Source organism: Magallana gigas, chromosome 7, assembly GCF_963853765.1.
Source record: "Magallana gigas chromosome 7, xbMagGiga1.1, whole genome shotgun sequence".
Lineage (NCBI taxonomy): Eukaryota > Metazoa > Mollusca > Bivalvia > Ostreida > Ostreidae > Magallana > Magallana gigas.
The window spans coordinates 16196869-16215836 of NC_088859.1; the positions used below are offsets into that span (position 1 = coordinate 16196869).

The following is an 18968-nucleotide window of genomic DNA, read 5'->3' on the forward strand; positions in this document are numbered from 1 at the left end:
TGTAGCTATGACGTCTTTGATATCAAAGAAGAAGAGAGAAATTTCTTGAGAGGAGGAACACTTCGATGGTTTGTTTATTATTATGAAAAGTTCGATGTGGAAAGAGATCAGATGAACGGCATTCTTTATGAAATAAAAAATTGGTACATAAAACATTCAGAGTCGACACTTCTTAAAGTGTTTCACCCTCCTGGTGCTGGAGGCACGACTCTGTCCCAACGCATTTTGTGGGAATTGCATGAAAAAGTACCGTGTTTGCAATTGAAATCAAATATTCAGTCTGCGATTTCTGACATTGTAACACAAATCAAATCGCTTTTTGAGAAAACACAACTTCCTATATTGGTTTTGGTAGATGGGAGAGACGCTACAGAGGTGAAAAATATCTATCGTCAACTTAGACTACAATCAGTAACTGTTATTGTTTTGCATGTTCAAAGAGTTAGAAAGGAGCGTACTACTTCATTTTCAATAAGGGGGAAATACCACATTGAAGGACTTGTGTCAACACGCGAAGCAAAACAATTTTGCTTGAAATACTTTGATTTTTGCAATTCGGATGAAAAGAAGGAAAGTTTGCAGACAATAGCCGATGATGTCTCAGGAGGTGGGCTTCATCAAGTTTACGAGTTTGGACTGACAACGTTTGCTGATGAATATAAAGGAATAAAGTCATACGTTAGTGGTTACTTGCAATTACAGCCTGGATGTGAACTCGATGCGTCCCAAAAAGTGCTTGGGTTTCTTTCTCTCGTTTATTTCTATGGACAAATGTCAGTACCGTGCGAGTTGTTTTCAAAGTTGCTTGAAAGAGATGATGGGATCACATTCAAAGACTTGCCATTCGAGGTTCGACAGCTAGCTGTTAAGAGTAATAATCATCAACATCAAGGATTTATTAGAATATGTCATCATACTATTGCAAAAGAAATACTTGAACAAATACTGACAAAAAATGTAATGGTAGGTCCGGATACCTCAAGCCAGAACTTGAGTCAAGAAGCTTGTAGAAATCTTGTGGAATTTGGAATTGAATTCATAAATGAAATGGGGAAGATATGTAGTAAAAATGTTCGTTGGAGTAAAAATATCGTACATGAAATTCTCAGCAAAACCTTTATTCATAGGGATACGCAGGATGTTGAAGAATACAGTTCGCAGAGAAAAAAGTTCTCACGATTTTTTTCCGATGTCGAAAAGGAATCCTCAAAACATGATCGAATTCAAATCATGGGAAACCTTGTTTCTTGTTGTCCTAACAATCCAAATTTCCATGCCCATCTCGGAAGAATGCACACTCTGTACTATCCTGGGGAAAAAATAGAAATAGCAGAAAGACATTTTAAAACTGCGGTATCCATATGTGAAAAAGAATTCAATCGTACTAGCAAAGAAGGAAAAGGATTGTTTGAAGAGCAATTTTATTCTTCGTCGATTTATCACATGTATGGGATGCATTTTTATTATAGACTTAGCAAGATAAGTAAAGATTCTGAAGAAGCTTATTTTAAGAGCGATATAGAAAAAGTTCTAAACCTTGCGCAGAATGCATGCTTAAATTTTGAAAGAGCACGCGAGAATTCCTTTCCAGGCATCGGTCAATCATACGGACTTATGAGTGAAATAATGACCAGAACAGATGTATGTAGTTACATCAATAAAAATCTTGGCATGGATTTGTCAGAATTTATCGAATCACCGATGTCGCCAATGGTGGCATTTGTTAGAGAAAGTATGGTGAAAATCTGTGAATTGATAATGCAGTGTTATAGTACAATCGACAGCGATGAAATACCTCAAAGCATGCCTCATTATACACAAATCTACAAGAAGTTATTTCATGGTCAAGAAATAAATCAGCTGTGTTTTTTTGGTCGACCACCAGCTGATTGTACCGATCGCCGACATTTAGTAACCCAAATAAAACTAAAGTATGGCGAAGAAAAATATGATATTTTGTCACTGAACAACAAAACGCCTTGCAAAGACATTCGAGAGATTGTTATTCACTTGGAAGCAAATTTCAATGATTTAGAAAAAAGGAAAGTTGCTGAAATAAGGCCATGGCAGATTGAGTCTGATTTCAGAGATTGGCTAAATGCTATTCGATTGAAGCAATACGACGAGAAAATTCGACTCGAGAGGGTTCTCAAAAGACTGCGCCAGTGGAATGAACATGTGCAAACACCAATGTCAATATTTTACAAGTTTGTGTTGTATGCTACAATGGCAATTATGAATAAAGACAAAAATTATTCAGTGGAAGCAAAGAAGATGATTGAAGAAGTTAAAAACCTCAAAAGTCATTTTTCGAAACCATACAAGCCCAGAGAATGGCTAGGGAATCATTCGGGAGTTAAGTGTTTAATTCCAAATTCATTTATTAATTCAAAGTCCAACACTGGTGTTGATGAGATCGAAGTTGTCGATGACCTTGATGTACTGCCAAAGTTTTTGAAAGGTACAATATCTGGACGCAACACGCGACCTCACTGCGGGACCATCTTTATTGATGTATGTGATCATATGCAATTTGATGTATTCTTTGTTCCTGTGCGAACTAAAGAAAAGTTGGTCGGTCCAACGTATTCAAACCAAAGAGTTGAATTTATCATGGGATTCACGGTGTCACATGGATTTATTGCGTATAATGTAAAAAGACTGGAGACGGTGAAGTGCGATAAATGTCGAAGAACAGTTGAGTTTGTGACAAATCAAAACATAGCAGAATGCATATGCGAATCTAAGGTTCAAAAGCTCAAGGCAGATAATAAGTTTTACCCAAATTTTTGCTAAAAATGCAAATACATATTATGTAACTTCAAAAACTGTCGAATAATTTTTAGTGAAATATATTGCTCTAAGCGTGTCTACTTTCATGTTTATTATTGATTTTATTATTTATTACAAATAACATGTGTACTACATCGGTTCAAACTATCGATACGAATCTACGAGTTTGCCTCCATTTGCCGTAATTTAGAATGGACAAATTTTCGGTAATTGATTTAGACTGACTAGAGGAAATGTTAAAGATGTCGTATTGAAGAAATAGTGACTGGTGTTTACAAGTATTTCTTAAATGTATTTTTGTAGTCAGTTTAGCTCATCTGAGCTGAAAGCTCAAGTCAGCTTTTCTTATCACTTTTTGTCTGTCGTCCGTCTGCCCGTCCGTCTGTCCGGCAGTCCACAAACTTTTCAGATTTTCAACATCTCCTCCAGAATCACTCGGCAAATTTCAACCAAATTTTAGGCAAAGGGGATTCAAAGTTGTGAAAATTAAGGAGCACGCCTTATTTTAAAGGGGGTGGGATAGTTTTAGGAATTGCTAAAAATTTATGAGAAATTTATTTGGAAGCATTCTCATGTAGTGTAGATTTAAAGTTGTGAAAATCGTGATCCCTTTGGGTAGTATAGGGCCACCATGGAGGGTCGAATTTTTACATAGGAATATATAGAGAAAATCTTTAAAAAATGTCTTCTCAGAAAAGCTGTAACTTTTGTGGAAGCATCCACAAGTAGGGAAAATTCAAGTTTGTTCAAAACCTGATCTCCATGGGTAGGGTACCATATAGGGCCACAATGGGGGAGTCAAATGTTAACATATGAAAATCTTTTAGAATTATCTTCTAAAACACAATTTGCCTTAAAAAGCTGTAACTTTAGTCAATTCAAATAGTGTAGATTAAATTTTGTCAAAATCATAATCTTCAGGAGTAGGGTTGGGCAACAGTCTTATTATTTGATTTATTTTTCGAAAATTTTAGTTCAATAATGTTTACATAGGGAAACATTGAATATGTCAGGTAAGTGTGCTTTGATTTCCTTATGTGTGTTTCTTCCACTCGTGTTTTATAACATCATGTACATTTGTAGTTGTTCTTGACGCGTGTGTTTTTATTGTAAATTCTTAAATGTTCATGACATTTATGCTTATTTGATGTATTCTAAATCTTTTGAACATTACCTTCTAACTTAAAGCTGTAATAAAGACATTAATTCTGACTATGGGTTTGTTTTCAATTCAAACTGTGTACGTGGATCATAAATAGCAACAAAATATCGACACAGTAGGCTAATTCACAGACATGCCACAATGTACTTACTCATGTTGTAGTCGAGGAACGATCAAAGAAAGATGAAGACCAAATACTTTAACCACTTTATGTTAACTCTAGGCTAAAAGTCATGTTTGTACTTTTGCTGTCTGACAAAATTTCTTATAGCATGTATACTCTAGTAAAGAAGAAAGCATTGATTTATGAAAAAAGGGAAAATCAGTACATGTTTTAATCTTCTCAAAAATATTCGACCTCAACATTCACGATCAGTTCGAGTTCGATACTTTGACACTAAAGCAATTTATAAGCAAAATCACTGAAGGTAAACCCACGATTCATTATCACTTATTTTAGATGATATATTAATTAATTTATGCATGACGTGTTTGCGAACCAAGTCTATCCTATTTGAATATATCGATGCTTCACATGTAACCAATATTGTCTCAAACGCCGAGCCAATAAGGGCACGAGTGTATTTATAGACATCTTATATCTTATGGGGGGATAATTTTTTGCCACAAAATAAAATTTCTGACTTAATGCCTCAATTATAAGTTCTTGTTTATTTGACCCTGTTCAGCTTAAATCATAATTGAGATAGACGTTGACAAATTAGGACGCAATCCATTGACGAAATATGAAGTAAGTGAAGTTCTTCAAATTACATTTTTGTGTGAAAAATTTACTACGCACACGCCAGTTTCAATCAATATGCTTTGGGGATCAAAATTATTATTGAAAAAAAAATTAGATATTTTGACTAAATATACATTATTAAACATTTTTATAAATACATGCATGTTATATTATTTTTTATTTTCATATCATGAGAAATGTTTAATTGATCTTATTACCCCAAGGTCTATAGATATTGATTTTTAAAATCTTGCCAAAAAATATACAAACGCGGTTTTCGTATTTACTGCGAGTCCTCGTGGTGTGAAATTGATAGCGGTTTAGCACAGGTAACTCAGGTAAAGCCGCGCATCCTCGCGGTACAGCTTCTCACCTTATCCACACCATCGCGGTACCGTGAAAAGAGTCTCAGGTGAAAACTGTTCTTGTTTTTAACGCGAGCTACCTCCCCCAATTTCTTCTCATATGGAAAATGTGATTCCGGGCACTCTGGCTTCCTCCCACATCAATGACCACCTCGGACTAGCATCTATGCCGATGAAAGATATAAATATAGGTTGTATTACTTGTTAATCAATCGTTGTAAAATCAATAAGGATCAGTCAGTATTAGAATCGTGTGTGTTTAAGAACTGACTTTCATATGAATATAAAGATATCAGAAAACATTCAAATTTTAAAGAGTAAATAATGCAATTTTTCTGAACTAGAGATTAGTTTATGGCTAAATAAATCCTTTTTTTAAATATAAGGGGGGATCTGATGGTTGACTTGTTGACAAAGAGCCTCCTTAAAGCCAGCAAAAAAGTATGATGTTCAGTGGGTAGCCCAATATGAGAATTGCGTAACATTACGTATAGGGTATTTGTATACAGAAATTGGGTGGTTGCCGTCGGGATGGCTGCCTTGCAGGAATTAGTGTGGCTTAGGTTCCGCTAAATAGAAGTATATCGTCTGCTCTTACAAACAGTGAAAATTTCTTGATATAATAATTTAATTTCAAACAAATGAAAATTTATTTTAAATTTCAATTTAAGTTTAAAGAAATTTCTTTATACGGCAATGTTTTAGAACGTCAGACAAAATTACATCATTATTAACTTTTATTTTTGTCACTGTAATACAGTTGAAAGACCTCAAATTTGTTCCATGAACAATAAGTCTACTAGTTGTCATCATTTTTCTTCTCTTGTTTGGATTCAACAAAAATTACAAGTGCATTTGGTATAAAGTTTGGTTACTTTCTAAGAAAATATTTAGGTCAGAAAATATCACCAGAAAATTTGTTTGTTATTTCATTTATCTTCAATGTCTTACATATGTTTATTGTATGCACTTAAGGAATAAGGAATCATTCTTTGAGTATTGTGAGGTAAGGACTTATATGGTACATGCAGATTTGATCACGTGCGACCGAAATTATTACCTCATAACATTATTACAAGATTGATTCCTTATTACGTATATTTACATAATTTTTCAGCAATTATACGATTAAATAAGCAAACCCCACTTTTGTCCCAACTGTACATCATTTGAATTTATTAGACTGTATAATACAAAATTGATACGTATAGTGTTATCACAGGCAAAGACCCTAAAAAATGTAAATATATCGTTACAAAGCCGTCAATATAGTGATATTTCTTCAAGGAAAATCAATCAGTCAATCTGGTAAAGTCTCGCTTTGCTTTACACAATTGTTCATGTATAACAGGTGCATTTTATTGATTTATATATTCTTGATAATTTAAAAGTAAAAATTCGGGGGGGGGGGGGGGGGGTGGGGGGTGGGGGGTACATTCTGCGAGAATATTTTTAGCAGGCTATAAGTGATTATTTTGAGGGAATAAAATAAAAATGGAAACACCATATACACTGCGTTAAAAGGATATAATTATGAAGTGATGCAGTCCTATTCAACAATTTCCCGTCTCAGGTCATTTTTTTTTACTTAGAATATTTATTTCCGGATCACAAGCCGCATCGGTTTAAATTTTATATCTGCCATCACTTAGATGTTTGTTCCAATGTAGATTTCTCTTAAAAATAACCAATTAAAAAAATATGAGACTTTAGAGAAAATGAGTGCAACAGACTTGAAGAATCAAGGAAATAAGCATTATGCTGCTAGGAACTACGAAGCTGGGGCGCCGTTTACTGTTATTCAAAAGCAATCGTAAGCATATCAATGATAAAATGATGAATTTCGATAAAAAAAAAAGTGTATGTGGCTATTGTTATTTTTATTTTATTATCTTAGCTGCTTAGTACACTTCATTAAAAAAACCAGCCTTCCTTTTACACTTTTTGTTCAATAAATTCTATATTTCAATAGTTTTAAAAATCTTGGTGTCAGCAGTATCCTATTTATTCATCCATCCTGTGTCTCTTAGCTGTCTTTATCAGGAAAAAAATATAATAGCACAATCTCTCTTAATAATTAAAGAGGTTTCTCAGTATTTCTCGGCTAAGAAACATCCAAACGTGCCAAGGCTTATTATGAATTATATATAATATTTAAGGAATGCACGAAGAGGTCTCTAAAAGTGCAATTAATCTGTCCCAAGTTAACTGTTTAAAGGGGCATGGTCACAATTTTGGTCAAAAATTATTTTTCCGATTTTAATATTTAAAATGCTTCAGAAGGGCATTTTTAATAGGCAACCGAAATTTGATTGTCATTTGTTGAGTTATAAGTGAGTAACAGAGCTTGAAATTCTTCGCTATGTAAACAAAGCGTTTGTTTACAATTTGAACGTTGAAGTAAAATTTTCAATTTTTAAACCTAAAACAAATTTTTTTAACGTTAGGAACTATTTATTTATGCTTAAAATAAATAAAAAGATAGACAAATAAGAGTTTTTACTGGTATATTGAACCTATGTAAACAAAAACAGGGCACGAGCCTTGTTTACATGACAAAGAATTGTGAGCCCTGTATCTTGCTTATAACTCTACGAATGACTCTCAAATTTGATTTGATCCTTAGAAATGCATTTCTAAAGCATTGTGAATAATAAAAACATAAACATAGAATTTGAACAAAATCGTAACCTACCCCTTTAATATGTGACATGGGTAGAAATTCAAAAATTAATTCCTTGTGATTCATGACAATCTATCGCTGAAATAAAACAAAATAATAGGCATTGATCATTTAAAAAAACTGATGTTTATTTGTTCTATAATTAAATGTAACATACTGCAGATTACCTGTAATTTGTTTTGCTCGTGTATCATTTTGTGACGTAGGTATGGTATATTATACAATGAAGATAATTTGTTTAGTCAATCAAATATGAGGTATTACAACCAAAATGAAATTATTCCACTTTTGATTATTTTCTCTAACTTTAGATAAAAAGCCCAAGCACACCAACATTTTTCACTAACAGAGCGTTGTGTTACCTGAAACTAAAGAACTGGGACCAGGCATTACAGGACTGCAGAAGGGCACTAGATCTTGATCGATCAGTTGTAAGGGGACATTTTTTTGGGACAAGCTCTTGTTGAGTTGAGTTAATATGATGAAGCCATCAGCAGTCTTAAAAGAGGTATGATTTAATTACCAGTATCATGTTAATTGCTAAACTAAGCTGAATCAAATGTTGCCGAGCATCTTTTTATTTTATTTTTTATTTTTATTTTTTTATTTTTTTACATTTTCATCTCTTTCTAGAAGAGAACCACTGGGTCTATTTCAATATACAGCAAAACTCGGTTATAACGAAGTCACTTGGACCTAAGAAATTACTTCGTTATATCCGTAATTCGTTATAACCGTGCATAAAGCATTTCCCATTTGTAAAAAAAAAAATACCAGGTTGAAGGATGAATATATTTGCTATTAGCTTCAAAGATTACTTTTCAAAAGACACGTCTTTTTAAAAATATCCTTAGAAATTTATCATTTCTTTGCCACAGTGATATTAATAGATCTGCCAATACCAGTAACTAGCGAAATCAGCCAGTAACCGAATAACGATCTCGGTGAAAAGCATTTATTAAACAAGTCGGTGCACACGGAGAAGCCTTTCTATTTCCCCCATCATCTTGACTCATAGCTCTGTTGCCTTAAATTGCCTTTAAGTGATTTGCAGCATGGATACAACGAAATGAGTGTATCAAATAATGAGAACAAATAGAACGGTTAAGTCAGCGTCACATTAAGGACGAGATGGAAACGTCAAAAATCCATATCCAATTCAATTATAGCAGCCCCTTACAGTTAACACTATGTGAACTTTGAAGATTTTTTGAATGCTTTTGTGGTTTTTTTTTTGTTTTAGTACAGCAGCAATTCTCTGACTATGTGCGGTGTCAGCATTGCCGAGGCACATGAATACCCCAGGTAAGTTATCTGCAGGTTACCTACATAAACTGTGTATGTAAGCCCTAAGCATTGTCATAAAATAGTCAGGGTAAATGTATTTAGTGTCATTCTGTCTTTTTCGCCATCTTTTCAAACTTTTTCAATATCAACTAAGTTTACAATCTATTATTTCTATGCAAGATCATAAATGTACATGTTTTTATGATAAAAAATATATTCAAGGACCTCAAAGACGACACTTCCTACAGTTTTTAGATTATTGTGGGGTTTTTTTTTCAATTAATTTTTGAGAGATTGCTGCAATATATATCTTATATATATAATATACAAATAGGCTTGGGCAGCAAATATATACATTATATATATCTGTCAATAAAGATATACAACACTATTTCGGATAATAAGGTCCAACACCAAAGCGGCACTTTAAATCCCACCTAAAGACCAAGTTCCGAAAAATTGAAATGGCTTAAGTATTAGTATAAACCATTGCTTTAAGAGAAAGTTTAAGAGAATATAATATATCTAATTTGTTATTGGTGTTTCTTGTCTGTCAGATGAGAAATTTACCTTTGTAAAAAAAATTTCTACGGATTAAATAATTATTCCCATAGGAAAACAGTTTTCGAAAAGGATATGTAACACTTCCTACCAGAATTAAAGTATTTGTAGGAATTTAAATTCCGGTAAGATTTAAACAAAAATCGAATTAAATTTAAAATCGGGAGGAAAGATAAACTTTCTCAAGAATACTACTTGTTTGAATAAATTTCTGTAGGAAATACCTAATCAATATAATCACAGGATTGTTAAAATTTATAAATATCCCACATTTTTTTCTACATAGGTCATTTCCTGAAGGAAAATTATTTCTCCCCTAGGAAACATTATTTTCCTGTGGGATGTTAATATCTAAATGTAAATGTTTTATTTGTTAAATGAGACACACAGCAAAAATGGTTTAACTCTCTAGGCAATGGTCTATCACTTAGTATACTATGTATATTGATAATTACATGTATGCATCTTATGCGGGGGGAAAAATGCCAAGTACGCTGCTACTAACTCAAACTTAGGTACAGTATTATAACTGTATAATACTGTTCAATTATTTTGTGCAAGATTACACGAACTTTAAAAATAAAATCACATCACTATGGCTGAATTTTTGTCTCCGAGACATCATTTGCTTTTTGATTTTAGATTATCTATTTATGATGATGAACCACCAGCCTACCATACAGTGATTGACAATCAACGTCACGTGGTTCAAACACGTGACGAATCCACCCAATCACCAGAAGATTATACAGACCCGCCACCTACGTACGAGGAGTTTCTTCAGCATGCAACAGACACAAACGAAACATCATCGGAGAGCAACAGTCTTCCAGAAATCGCTGAGCACCGAAAAAGCAGTCATTAAGTTTTGTCGAGAGACCGAAAACTCTATGCAAGACAACATCATCACAGACTGCCAATATTTGTACACTTGTATTTGTGTATATATATGTATACATTTATAATTATTTGTACAACAGTATACGAAATTGTTGTATGCATATACAGTACAGTGATTTAAACGTTTTATATAAGCTTACATTTGATGGTCGTACTTTGGAAAATATTAGCATTAAGCTAAATTGTGTAAGAACATCTTGATTATCTTCTGAATTGAATTCTTCACCTTACAATAGTTTTTTTTTTAAAGTTTCCTATTGATCACACAGTTTAAACGCTTACTTATTAGAATTTTAGACCAAGATATACACGTACATATTAATGTACAAATAGATTTATTAAGTTTATTGTGAAGTCAGTGTCCAATCATCAAATTCGATTTTTAAATAAAATGTTTTCAAGGTTATTTGTAAAAGATTATCAAGTAAAAGTTGAAATGTGCACATGATATATACACGCATACTATAAAATTACAACGATTAGAATCTTTAATTCAAACTAATCATAAGTTTATTTTTTTGTTTTAGATGTAAAGATACGTCCTAATCTTAGAACTCAAAAACTGTCTGGATCACGTAACATTGCTACCTAAAATTTCAACTACCATAAAAATAACATATAGATATTCTATATGGTGAAATTTTAAAAATGTGGGAACCGAATTTATAAAAAGAAACATGTATATCCATGAAAACAAGCGTAACGTGGTCGTGCTGAGTTATTATCCAAATTTTGACACTACAACATATTGTAAAATAATACATAGTACTAGTACTGAGCTATGAATCACTTTTGACACCAACAATTATTTTTGCAAGTACATGTATTGCATTTAAAACCGTACGGTTTTAATGGCAAATTGTGTTCCTCATTTACAAAAAACCTTAGGTATACGCCTTGGAGGCTGTTAGATGGGCCTGTCATGTCTTGTTTTTATCTCATTCCCAATCGTATTTTAACCTCAAGAGCTATCTTATTTTCTTTTTTCATTCATGACACAAAGTGAAAGTCTTGAAACATGATGCTCCGATCCTTCATGTGCTCTCCATTCTTTTGGTCTTCCCACTAAAATTTAGTCTAATGCATTTTGTTGGACTCCATAACCCTAAACCTATTCTCAATTTCTTTAGAGAGCTTTCTGTAGTTTAATAGGGTTTTTATGATGGCATATCTCTGCCCCTTGTGTGCAAGTTATTTTTCTATCAAATATGTCGACATGCAAGATAAAAATGCTCACATACAAGATTATTATGTCAACATGCAACTTACTTATGTTGACATGCAAGAAAATTGCAATCAGATATATTTATACAAAATCTCAAAAAATCACAAATATCGCCCACCTGTGACATCCAAGATGCTAGATGCTACCTTTTTATGTTGACATGCAACTTATTTATGTTAACATGCAAGATAAATATGCTGACATGCAAATAATTTAATCAACATGCAACTTATTTATGTCGACATGCAACTTATTTATGTCAACATGCAACTTACTTATGTTGACATGCGAGATGAATATGTGGACATGCAACTATAAGTTGTATGTCAACATAATTATGTTGCATGTCGACACATCCCGAGGAAACCATTGTCAACCGACGCGAAGCGGAACCATGCAATGGTTTTTGCATGTCAACATATTTATCTTGCATGTTAACATAACTAAGTTGCATGTCGACATAAATAAGTTGCATGTCAACATAAAGAAGTTGCATGTTAACATAAATAAGTTGCATGTTGACATCAATAGGTAGCGTATCTAGCATCTTGGATGTCACATGTTGGCAATATTTGAGATTTTTTATAACTCTTGTTTGATTGCAGCTTTCTTGCTTGCCAACAAGTTATGTTGACATAACTATCTTGCATGTCAACATATTTATCTTGCATGTCGACACAATTAATAGAAAAATAATTTGCACACAAGGGGCAGAGATATGCCACCATAGGTTTTAGATCAGAGCCCCCCAAAGGTGATCTCGCATGCTTTACCATGTAACCTGGGCTAAAGTAGACCCAACATTTCTTATCAGACCATTCATTATGTGGGGCGACTACCACAAACCTATTTACGAAAAAATTTTATTTGTTATTTCATTCCTTTGCTCCTAAAGGCTGAAATCTTGACTGAAATTGGGATATTCCTCTTGGTAAAGATGTGAGAAGTGGCGACGGTTCTACACGAGTTCTAAGATTCATTGTCCGTCTCATATTCTGAGTCTGTCAGGGATGAAGACAACTTCTTCAAGGACTGATAACTGGTCCTGGAAGAAGTCGTACTGTTTTGTTCATGTACATTTGTCTCACTCGCCATACTTTCTTCTTCTTTTTTTTGCCAACTTCCTGTATGGTGTTTTGAAACATACAAGTACTATCCAGGACACATTCTTTAATACTACACTTTGACCTGTGCGTGTACGGGTTGAAATTGCATATGATATCGGACATTAACGAAATAGATACATCGAGGCACCGTATTGTTGGCATATACATAACCAGCTTTAAGCCTACAAAAATGCTGTTAATTTCACTAGACTCTGCTTAGTTAGAATAATCTGTGTCTCGGGACAGGCCTTCACCTGTAAAAATACTTCCCATGATATACCCGTAATGTAGCAAAAACTGCTGAGTCGCTCGAAAACGATTTTGAGAAATTTAATGAAGCTTCGTCGAAAATAACAGTCAAATTTTTCATAATAAACCATTTTGAGGCTGTAAATACCTTCATCTGAATGAATGAAGAACACTTTTTCACCACCATTTTTTACTCGCTTCAAGTTGACATTCGGAATTCGCAGAATTGTTCATATCAAATGCACTGATTTAGAGTTATTTCCTGTATTTCTTTGATGAACAGGATATATAAGGAATAAGGAATCATTCTTTGAGTATTATGAGGTGATAATTTCGGTCGGGGCGTGATCAAATCCAATAAAGCCCGAAGGGCTTTATGATAGATTTGATCACGCCCCGACCGAAATTATCACCTCATAATATCTAAAGAATGATTCCTTATTACTTATATTTATATAATTTTAAGCCATCGTACGATTAAATATAAAAATGTAAATAAGCAAACCAAGCTGGCGCCTCAATTTGGCGTCATTTGTATTATGGGTTTTATAGTACAAAATCGATACGTAGTGTTATCACAGGCAAAGACACTGGAAAATGTAAATATACATGTATATAGCAAAATTTCAATGAAAATTTACACGTTTTTGGATTATCGTTTCTGAGTTTATCCATGCAAATGTGATATAGTAGAAACATAAACTAAAAAGCCTCCCAAGATTTAGCGTGAATGTAATGCGCTTGCGCAAGATTTAAAATCCAAAAAAATCCGGATGATTTCCGGATTTTTTAAAGGAATTTTCGTTGATTATTAATTAACGAAGCTTGACTGAGAAAAAATTAAAACAAATTGGTAATCTTCCAGTACCAATGATTTTTAAAATATATAAACAAAAGACAGTACTCTTCGGATTTCTCAGTATTAAAGCCCAAAAAGTCGAGTCTATTATTTTATTATATTAGTATATTTAGATAGATGCTCCATTGAGCATGTTACTGAAACCACTCAACATAGTACTGAAAGTATCTTGTAATACATGTACAAACTACACGTGAATGAGGAAATGTCAGGTTACCTTCCTGAAAAATTAGACTTGCGTAACATGCAGTTTAGCAAAGGGTTTGTGTTTCTGAGTTCTTGCAGTACATGTAACACCTGTAGCTGTATCAGGTAATGTGATGTACAAACGGTAACTTTTTAAAAAATTTTTACAATTGATACGGCCAAACTCAAATTTCTCCATCTGTTGTCTCAGTATTACATAAGCGCTGTGTGACTGTTGGACGTATACACTCAGATAACAGGCAGGTATAAGTAAAATATTTCAAATTTTTAATTTTATGCCGAATGTCTGAAGGTGTAAGTTTAATTCCATATACAGATGATTCCTGTATCTCATTTTGATTTCTAAATGTTCCTTTACTACTTGACGTCCTGTAAGCATGATGCTTTAAAATTTATAACGTTTTCCATTGATTCACTTGTTTGAAACAGTTTAAGATAAGGTTTAATCCTTCAAAAAAGGTGAAATGTCAAATTATTTGTAAATAATTTGCAGATCAGATAATTCTTCACATACATATATCAAATTGAAACAACCCTTTGCCACTGGGAGATTACCTATAGCCGTTTAAACAAACGTATAATCACGCCCGGACGAACTCTCTTATCTAAAGCCATAAGGAGGTCGCTCTCATTCTCTGACAATTTCGTGCCACAGAATAAACACATACTAGCTCGAAATATGGCAGGACACAACTCTAAGGTATTTGAGATTTGTTTTAAAGCATGTACAATTTGAAGGTTCAACACAAAAATGCATGCAAATACTTCATTGTCAGTTTTTTTAGTTCCTTTTCTTATTGCAGAAATTTGAGAAATTTAAGGTGACGGGATCTGTTGCTGCACCATTCACTCCCTTCCGCGATAATGGGTAAGCCGCTAAAAGTGCAAAAATTCTACACTGTGGCAATTTGTATGACCAAATATCGTTCTGCCTCCTTATGAAGGGAACTGTGTATACAACAATCTATTATCGTACATATACAAAAGACCCTTTCTGCATGTTTAAAGTCTATGAGCATTAATTTACTAAAGAAAAAAAATCAATGATCTTAACTAAATTATTAACGTTTTTACTGTTAAAAGGCGATTTAGTTTTCTCTGTTTCTGTGCACAATTAAAACACTGGCTTTACATTTTTTTATTTGTAATTCTACATCTATCTTTTTATAGCAACAAGAATTTTCAGAACAGCTTGGTATATCTAGAAGTATTGTTTTTAATAAGAATATTCATTATGTTATTTAGAGAGATCAATTTTGACAAATTTGGAGAATACGCCAACTACCTAAGAAATCATCACTTTCAATATGCATTTGGTGAGTACCGGAAAAATCCCATCAATTCAGGCTCAATCAAGCTTCTTATTTTTAAACACCTGTTTAAAATTTTCCTTTTTAAATAATTGTTCTAAAAGAAATTAAATTGAACATGAAAAGAAACACCTTTTAAGCACATGTAAAAAGTGCATGTAATGTTAATTCAGCAACAGTTATTCCTCTCAGTTACATACTTGCATGTATTATATTGGTTTGGTTTTTGTTATTAAATAGTGAAGAAACTATGTAAATAGCACTTCTGTGACTAATAGATAAGAACTGCACAAAACAAAACAAACCTTCGACATCTAATTTTACTAAGTTTTGGCTCTTCCAAAAAAAGCTTTCTGAATTAAACTTTAAAGGTACCTAGACACGGATTGAAATAACAATTTTATTTCTAATTTGTTTCTGTTTTGTTTTGATTTGTTTTTGGTGTATAAAATGGTTTACCTGTGAACTTTGAATGATTCACTAAAATTTGAATGTTAGAAGTCAAGTTACTAGCGAGAGACGGAGGAAAAAATTCGTCGATCTGTAAACAAAGCTCGAGTCTTATATTTGTTTAGAAATAATGTAATGTAAAGAAATTACCTTTGCTTTGATAGATTATCTTGTGACAAATAAGATAAACTGACTCAATATGTTAATAAAAAAAATTATCAACAAAAAAAGCAACGTTAAACTTTAACTTATACCAATACAGCACATAATATTCAAAACAATAACGTCTCGAGCTTTCTTTACAAAACAAAAAATCCCAACCTCTGTAACTCGCTTGTTACTCAATATTTTCCTTTCAAATTTTGACAAAGCATTTAAAATATCCATATTGACCATTCTAGACAAAAATTGAAAATTTTGAGCTCAAATCATCCATTTATATAGGAAGCATATTTTACCATTACAAAGAATTATTGATATAAGAGGACTTCTTCGATTGCATACCTTAAACAATTTGATGTAATAATTATTCATCTTAAATTCAATCAGTTAATGGTACGTTAGCAGAGGGAATGTCAATGACCCTGGAAGAGAGAAAGAAGTCGGCAGAGGCATGGGTAAAGGCGTCCAATGGAAAGTGAGTGCACATGTCACCTTGTAAAAAGGACTTATTCCAGTGACATTGTTTTCTTATAAATTGATTTTTCGTAGACGTTAATAACCAAACATTAGGATGTCACAATGGTTTAGATGGTTGTTTAACTGCTTTTATTTATTTTAAATTTTGTAAGGATTAACTTAAAGTTGTATACATGTATGTTATGGTACATGTATAATACATTGTTTGCAATCTATGGAGAGTTTGAATTTTCCTTACCGACATCAGCAATCGTGTAGAAAGAATAACTTATGAATGTTTATAAACTGTTTAAATCTTTAACGGAATGTGTATTTCTTCTGCTTACTACAATACAGCAAACAAGATCTTCATTTGTGCCTTTTGTACATTTTCTAAACAAATCATTTTTAGACTAAAGATTATTCTTCATGTCGGAACTAGCAATATCCGAGATTCACAAGAACTTGTGAGTACGGTTATTATTAAAAAATGAAACAAATTCAATTTTTTATTAACAATTGTCTTCATTTTGTTACATACATAAACACACACATGAGCGCGCTGAATACCAGTACTGTTGTGCTGTGGTTTTGTTTAGGCAAGACACGCTAGTGCCATTGGAGTGGACGCTATAGCATCACTTAGTCTCTCATTTTTCAAGCCTGCCAACGAGGGTATGTGATCCTGTACGTTAAATGTCTCTGTAAATGTGCATTTATTAATAATTTCAAAAGCGGTTTTTTTGGCGTTTTAAACTAATGGTACATATGTTTGATTTGTTGAGACATCCTTGTTTTAATCTGCCAGTTTTAGTTAACCTTTTCTCTTCGGCAAAAAATTGTGTCCCGAGTTTAACTGTTTGAAAAGACATAAACGTGGAATGACTATTTTCAAAACACTACAAGTTGTCGTTCCTAAAAACTTATAAAATCCACATACCGATAGTTTTTACATAGATTAAACAAATGCGAGTAATTTTATATTTTTGAATAGAAATGGTTGTTGAATGCATGTCAGAGATTGCAGGGGCAGCTCCAGACTTACCCTTCTTTTATTACTGCATCAACTTTGTTACGGGAATATACGGTATGGCGTTTATATTCTTTATTCATCAGACACCATAGTGTTAATAATGTACTAATTAAAACCAAATGAAAAACCACTGTCTTTTTCAATCAGTCGATCCGTCCAAAGTTCTCAAGCGAGCAAGGGACAAGATTCCGAATTTAGTCGGTATTAAGCATTCTTCAAGAGAACTGAATAACGCACATAACTGTACCTTGGTTGATCCAAACCGATTCCAAGTTTTGATGGGAACAGACTCAGTAAGCATGCGTATAATGTCTCAATTTTAGGTAACATACTGTATATATCAAGATTAATCAAACGTTTAAAGTCATTTTCAATTGGCCATCGCTCCTTCTCCAAATGAATGTTGCATATTCTTTTCTTATAGCAATTTTTACCATATTTCACTTATGGTATTGACGTTCCGGTGACTGCACCTTACATGGGAACCTTATTCTACAAACTGAAAACTGCTTACGATTCCGGAGACACAAAAACAGCGCAAGCCATTCAAGTAACATTTAATATAGTCTTATTTTATAACGAATAATTATAGACTAGATAGTAAATAAGATATAGAAAGTTGTATTTAATGATCTTTCATTTTTTCTTTTTTTCTTTAGAATCGGATTTTGGAACTAAATAACATTCGAGGAAAATACGGTATGTCCTATTTTCCTTTAAAATCTCACATATTGAGATTTGACCTATATGTTCCTTTATTGACTATATTGGAAATAACCTTCATTATCTTCATACCAAACGATTTTCTGTACAATAATTTTCCTCTTTCTGAAACACAGGGGCTGGAATAGAAATAGCCAAGACCATGTTTGGTATAATTAGTGGAATGGATATAGGACCGGTACGGTTGCCAATCTCAAAAATAACAACCGAGACATACAACTCACTCAAGAAAGATCTGAATGAGTTTGGATCTGTGGAATAATTGTAGATATGATGAGACTTCTGAGTGATTTTGCTTTGATTTTTATGTACAAGTGTTGAAGATTTTGTTTATTTCGTGGTCTGGGTACCTAATGGAATTAAAAAAGAAACAAGAAAATTATATCGATGGTTCCATGTAATGAAATAAACAAAAAAGCTAATTAATGATAGAATTTTTAATTCATAATACTCAAAGGAGGAAAGATTTTAATTTACAAGAGAACGAATAATTATTTCAAGGAAAATCAACGAGAGAGAGAGAGAGACACACACACACACACACAATGTAAATGTCGTTAAATACAGGAAAGGTAAACTAATTGTGTCAGTATTTTCTCTTAAATATTATGACTGTGTGTTCCTTCGATTATTGGACAGTACATACGACAATAATGAAGCTAATTTCGGTAGTCCTAATTTCTTGTCAAATA

At 33.0% G+C, this 18968-nt stretch overlaps 1 protein-coding gene and 1 long non-coding RNA gene across 2 annotated transcripts; both read left to right on the top strand.

The window, feature by feature from the left end:
• Positions 1-8603: 8603 nt before the first annotated feature.
• Positions 8604-10435, top strand: LOC136269845 (uncharacterized). The gene is made up of 2 exons (XR_010707415.1): positions 8604-9053; positions 10239-10435. It is a non-coding gene; the product is annotated as an uncharacterized lncRNA (long non-coding RNA).
• A 4225-nt stretch (positions 10436-14660) lies between these two features.
• LOC136269844 (N-acetylneuraminate lyase-like) lies at positions 14661-18702 on the top strand. The gene is made up of 11 exons (XM_066065226.1): positions 14661-14842; positions 14946-15010; positions 15388-15458; positions 16452-16539; positions 16933-16987; positions 17120-17195; positions 17515-17607; positions 17701-17846; positions 17978-18103; positions 18213-18252; positions 18393-18702. Exons 1-11 carry the CDS (start codon positions 14822-14824, stop codon positions 18536-18538), a joined length of 927 nt encoding a protein of 308 aa, XP_065921298.1. The 5' UTR covers positions 14661-14821; the 3' UTR covers positions 18539-18702.
• Positions 18703-18968: the final 266 nt, after the last annotated feature.

What these genes read in the sequence shown, in the direction of transcription:
- LOC136269844 (XM_066065226.1), top strand. Translation starts at nt 14,822, where the DNA reads ATGGCAGGACACAACTCTAAG. An exon ending in TTTCAAGCCTGCCAACGAGG is followed by an intron (nt 17,196 to 17,514) that starts GTATGTGATCCT and finishes ATTTTTGAATAG; the next exon opens with AAATGGTTGTTGAATGCATG. An exon ending in TTTTGATGGGAACAGACTCA is followed by an intron (nt 17,847 to 17,977) that starts GTAAGCATGCGT and finishes CTTTTCTTATAG; the next exon opens with CAATTTTTACCATATTTCAC.